Source organism: Myzus persicae, unplaced genomic scaffold (genome assembly GCF_001856785.1).
Source record: "Myzus persicae strain clone G006 unplaced genomic scaffold, MPER_G0061.0, whole genome shotgun sequence".
NCBI lineage: Eukaryota > Metazoa > Arthropoda > Insecta > Hemiptera > Aphididae > Myzus > Myzus persicae.
The window spans coordinates 22,107-28,663 of NW_019100753.1; the positions used below are offsets into that span (position 1 = coordinate 22,107).

The 6,557-nt window shown below is 31.4% G+C and overlaps 1 protein-coding gene across 1 annotated transcript; it reads left to right on the plus strand.

The window, feature by feature from the left end:
• The first annotated feature begins 30 nt into the window (after nt 1-30).
• LOC111042803 lies at nt 31-1,283 on the plus strand. Its single transcript, XM_022327500.1, has 4 exons — nt 31-194; nt 322-507; nt 607-837; nt 968-1,283. The coding sequence occupies exons 1-4, from the start codon at nt 31-33 to the stop codon at nt 1,281-1,283; spliced, it is 897 nt and encodes a 298-aa protein (XP_022183192.1).
• The last annotated feature ends 5,274 nt before the right edge of the window (nt 1,284-6,557 follow it).

Here is a 6,557-nt window from a genome sequence, read left to right on the forward strand (position 1 = left end):
TGGCCAGACTGTCCATCGTTACCAACAGAGATGCCTGAAGTTAAACCTGTGAAATTCGTCTTATCAGCATCCCAAGTAACTTCACCTTGGTTATTAGAATCATATTCAGATTGGATGAAATTTCTGAGGATTTCAGCTCTTGTTATGCGGTTTATCTCAAATTGTCGGACGATGGCAAAGTGTAAAGAAAACCGGTATGTTGTGTTTATTCAATCGCTAGTTACAGGAAGCAAGGAATCACTGGTTGCAACAAGCTCAAACAGTAGCGTATTCCGAAGACTATTCTTTGTTAAAAAACAAACAACAAGTTTCCCGTCGCAGTTGCTTAAAACAGTTAAGCCCGTTCATTGATGAGGCTGGGCTTATTCGTGTTGGAGGTCGTTTGATGAATGCTTCCATATCAAACTCCATGAAGTATCCCATCGTATTACCATCCGCCAGCCAAGTTACTCGGTTACTGTTCAAATATGAACATATCAGATTGCTGCATGTAGGACCGTTGGCATTGTTAGCGCATATCAATAATTATTACTGGGTTATTAGAGGTCGGTGCAAAGCAAGATCCACCGTAAGTCGCTGAATTCAATGCTTCAAAACCAGTTCTAGATTTGTATCACCATTCATGGCACCTCTTCCACGTGAGAGAGTGACCATCGCAAGACCGTTTGCACGAACTGGTGTAGACTATTGTGGCCCGGTTATGGTGCCAAGTGGGTTAAGGAAGGTTACTCCTCTGAAGAGTTACCTGTGCGTGTTCATTTGTTTGGTAACTAGAGCGATACATCTAGAATTAGTGGCGTCATTGCCAGCAAATGAATCCTTGAGCACCTTATCCAGGTTTATGGCTCGCGTGGGCAATGTCGAGAACTGTTCAGCGACAACGGTACCAACTTTGTCGGCGCAGATCGAATCCTGCGCATATTCAGGAATGCCAAAAGAGTAATAAAGTACACAATTTTTTAAACAGCCGAGGCATTGACTGGCATTTCATACCACCGTCAGCACCTCACTTTGGTGGCATTTGGGAGGCGGCGGTCAAATCAGCCAAAAAACATTTGTTGCTTGTTGCCAAAGGCGTTATGATGACATTTTATGAGACTACCACATTGCTATGCCGCATAGAAGCAGTTTTGAATTCATGGCCATTGACACCACTGTCAAGCGATCCTTCTAACTTTAATGCTTTGAAAGCCGGCCATTTCTTGATTGGTGGTTCATTACAGCTCCCACCTGAACCGGCTGAACCAGATTGTACAGGCATTCCACAGAACCGTCTGCGTTGATTCAAACTCATGCAGGCACAAGCACAGAATTTTTGGAAACGGTGGTCTTCCAAACACTTGCAGTGTCAACGACGTGGTAAATGGACCAAACTCACACGCAACATTGAAACAGGAGACTTAGCAGTCTTGAAGAATGACAAAAGTTAGTCTACCGCTGCAATGGGACCTAGTTCGTGTACCAAACTTCATCCGGGCCCTGATGGAATTGTACGAGCAGTCACGGTACGGAATTCTTCGGGATCTGAGATCAAGCGTCCAGAAACCAAGTTGGCTGTTCTACAAACTGAGAAGGTCAGAACATGTCTTAAATTGTTATATTATATTCCTCGCTCATTTGTAATTATGGTTAAGTATCTGTTGTGGTTCATGTAATTAAATTGCAATATTTAGTCAAAGTCATTTAGTCCACAATTATTGTAATTTTTGAAAGGCATATCCATTTTAAAAGGGGGGAATATGTTTTGCGCTGCAAACAGGGTCAGTGTTAAACGACAAAGGTAATTGATCTGGCGTTAAATTTACTGTGATTGTATTCATTTTAATATCTACTTATTCACATAGATACCTACTTATTAATACTTAATAGTGAGTGAATTAAAGTAAATAAAAACAATTTAATTACAACAATGGTTTCACATTGCTACACTAGAATGTTGAAAACAATGACAAGAATACCAATTGGATTAATTAATGCAAATGAAATGTAATATTCTAAGAGAATAAAACCTAATAAGAACTAAGTCTAAGACCTTATGTATGCATAAAGGACAAACTATATTTGATAATGATTTATTTATAGTATAAAAATATCAAATAATGATTTATCATTGTAGAACTTGGTATGGTATTGGTAATTGGTAAATTGGTATGATTAGGATTGCAATTGACAAGGTATATTTAATAATATATATTTATTCCCATATTTTAGTTATTCAAATCCCAGATGAAGTAAAATTGTTAAATTAATGTTTTTACAATGCAATTATGTGCCTTACAGTTGCAAAGGAGGCACTTATTCAATTAGTAATTACCATGTACCTATAGGCTATAACAAAATATAATTATATATTATATATTATAATGAAAATAATAATTAATTGTTAATTTTTTAAAATATAGATTATAAAATAAAAAATATATAAATATGAACACAATATGATATATTTTGTTATAAGTTATAAGTAAAAAAACATGAGTCTTACTTACATACATACATACTACTATAACAGATAATAATCATAAATAATAATAACTAGTAAAATATAACGACGGCTACAGACGAAAACCTCGTAAGTCGAAATTTTCATTTTTTTTTAATCTATTGGATGCACTGTAGTTTTGCGCACATTATGATATCATAATATTATATTATTTCCATAGACCTTTTACTTATAGCATGAACTAAGATAATATGGACTGGCAACGACGATAAAATATGCGGTCATGTTTTAATACGGACTTTTAGTGGTGGGAGAAATTATGAAGCTGAAGCGACATCTGTTGGACAAAAACAATAATAAAACAAAAATATGAAATAAGTTTCAAATAACATAACTCAACATGTAGAATATTGCAAATAACTTGTTAAAAACAGTATTAAACTTGTCATGAAATTATAATATAACACATTTTGAAAGACTCATATTTTGTTCTTATTAGTATACACTTGCCTCTTAAGTATAAGGTAAAAAAAATTAATTTATATTAAATTCATATTTAAAAATGTCCAGAAAGTGTTGTATAATTAGTTGCAAAAGTTTTGATGGGGAATGCAGCTTTTTTAGTATTTCTAAGGCATCGTTTTCTTCTTGGACAGAAATTATTAAATCAATTAATGGATGCAATACCAAAATAGGATGAGACAACACACAGCACTCCAAAACAGAGAGCTTAAAAAAAAGCAGTTCATTAAAAAAAAAAAAATCAAAATTAGTTAAACATTAATTTTATAATACACCTGTAAATAAAACTTACATATTAACATTTTGGATTAAAAATAAAAGTTAAATACTATTTTGTAACCAATATATTCAATATTCATGTTCAATATTCTGTAGGTAAAACTGAATTGAATTAGTTGCATAGTTGTAAAAATTGAATAGGTATGTAATAAACTCTGACTCTGAAATATACATACTATATTAGTAGGTACATTTATATCATAGAATAGATGAAAGTTTAAAATAATACACACTACACTATCAACAGACAACAAGCAAAAAATTAATATATAAAAATTATTAGGTAGTACTGTAATAGGCAGTGCCCAGTAGGTATAAGAAACGAGAAACATAATATAAAGAATATGAAATATATTTACTAAAAAGTATAATTACCTTAAATTTATAAAAAATATTTTGTAAAGCAACAGTCCACGATATAAGATACTACGATAGTTACAAAAAACAACACAAGGATCGCCCCAATCCGATAATTTCCCCCTCTTAGAAAACCACGTATTAAAACTTGACCACACCGCTACCATCCGCCAGCCCTACCGTTAACAGTCCATATTATCTTAGTTCATACTTATAGACGGAACTTCCTTATCCTTTCCGTGAGTGCCGGTACGGTCATGAGAAGCTGAGATGCAGTGTTGCCCATTCTTCGGGACAAAATTATTTTTAAATATTATCACAATAACTATTGTGATTATATTGGCTCGCGAAATACAGCTACTGCGACTGCCATAAAATTAAAACTCTACTACCTAACTATTATAATATTATTCTATGGACTGCCTACAACTCAGGCTGAGTATCGAACACTGGAATGGTATAGAAATAAAGAAACAAAATGTTATAGCAACAAAGTTCAGAATTTATTCATGTAGTCAAGTCTTAAAAACAAAAAGGAAATTAAATAACATTATGGACCTAGGATATATTATATTATGTTTGTACATTAAAAAGTTAATAAAATAATAATAATGTGCGGCCAATGACCTTTGTAGTCGAGGCCTTGTTTGTAAAATAAAAAGTAATACTGTACAGTATAATAAAATTTTAAATGTTAATAAAACTGTTTCTCAATAGCCAATAGGTAGGTAATTCAGTAAATTCATAATAATTATAATAGTCTTAAATAATTCGATAAAAAAAGTATTATATCCATTAGGTATATAGGTATTACAAATAAATAAAAAAATAGTTTATGACTATTATTCGTTGAGAAAAAGAATTAATTTTATTAATTTTCGCCTCAATTTAATTTTGTTATGATTAGATTCTTTAGCTGCATGGTGTAATCTTACATCCAATAGAATTCAAATTCAAACAATTCCAAATTGAATTTATTGTAGAGTCTTCAGTGAAATATCATAATAGAACGATAATGGTACAAGTGGAAAAGCACAACGCTTACAAAAATCAATCTGAGATGGAGAATTCATTATTTCATTATTAATATTATCAAAAGGTTTTGGATTTGGTTTACCCCTATCTAAACATTTGCAAAAAGTTGACATTGATTTAAAACTAGCAACTAGATTAGCTGATAAAACTTTAGAAAAAAAGAATTTTTTTAGAAATAACGCTGAAAACTCATTTAAAAAAATATATACAGCTGCACACGATTTAGCTGCACAATTTCAAGTGGAAATAACAATGCCGAGAGTTATAGGCAGACAAGTTCATAGAATGAATATTCAAGCAAAATCTACAGAAGAGTATTACCGTATATCCATATTTAATCCTTACATGGATTCTCACATAACTGAACTTGAACAAAGGTTTGTCAATCATAAGATTAAGATTAACAATTTTCAGTCACTGTTTGATACAGAAGAAAATGAAGATAAATTTATTCAATGAGCCGATGATTACAAAGATGATCTGGAGTTCACAAATCATTTGTTTTTATTTACTGAATATAAATTATGGCAAAGAAGAATGAAAAATATGAGAAAAAAGCCAGAAAACGCACTCCAATCTATGACAGTTTGCAATAAAGAAATGTACCCAAGTGTCTTCAAACTCCTTCAGATCCTTGCTACTATACCAGTTTCCACTGCATCAAGTGGGCGCTCCTTTTCAAATTTGAAAAGAATCAAAACATATGTACGAAATTCTATGACCGGGGTAAGAATAAATAATCAAATATTATGCAAAATGCATCAATAAAAAAATATTTTGATTTCAGGTTAGACTAAACGGCTTGGCAATGATATCGACTCATAGGGATGAGCAATGCTTAACAGTTGACGCAGTCTTGGCAAAACTAGGAATAACCAAAAGAATATTAGAATTTATTTTGTAAATTTTTGAATTTTAGAATATAATTTTTTACATTTTTTTTGAATATAGTATATATTCTGCATAAACATAATATAATATAACACATTTGTTTTTATAAAAATAAAAATAATACTTTTGAAATACATATTATTTTAAGAACCCCCCCCCCCCCAGAATTTTTTTTAAAAGGCACTGGTTGCCAGTATGCAAAAAAATGTTTCTTCAGACACTAGATCTGAAAGAATGGTCTGTTAGAAACTGGATTTCAAATTCTTGCAATGGTAGAGGAATAACTATTAGCCCTGATCATCAAAAAAATATATCCTAAGTTGGGAGAAAACCTAAAAAAAATAAAGGAATGATACAATTCTTTGATAATTTGACTAAATTGCCTTCTCATTATTGCAGATCAAACACTAATAAACTGTATTTAGAATCATTTTTTGAGTCAAAAGTATCCGTGTTTAACACGTTGGCTACCAGACCTATTTTCAAAAATCTAATCGTGTGTACCATGAGAGTCACTGGTGTCTATCACACGGACTTTGTTAGTGTACCAATAGAAATTTCAAATAACTTTCTCTGTGTACCGAGTCCATATCTTTGAAACTAAAAATCTTACAAAAAAATGTTCTATATAAATAATTTTCTAAATAACAGTTAGATCACGATTATCCATTTTTTTTCATGAGAAGCACCGGTGATACTCATGGTACCTAGTTAATATAATTAAGTGTATTATGCGTTGAGTATCACTGGTGACTCTCGATTTCTTTTTTTATTTATTAGTGATAATTTGCCAGTATCTAGTCAATAATAATTAAGTTTTGTAAGCAATTCATAGATAATAAATATTACCTACATAACAACATAGATATTATCCTTTTAATGCTATGGTTACTGGTTAGGTACATTATAATATAATATGTTATTTCCCTCCAATTCTTATCACTATAATATATTATATTAATTATTATTGCAAATAGCAATAAAAATTATAGTTTTTTAACGACTAAAATTTAGTCATTTAATAAGCATA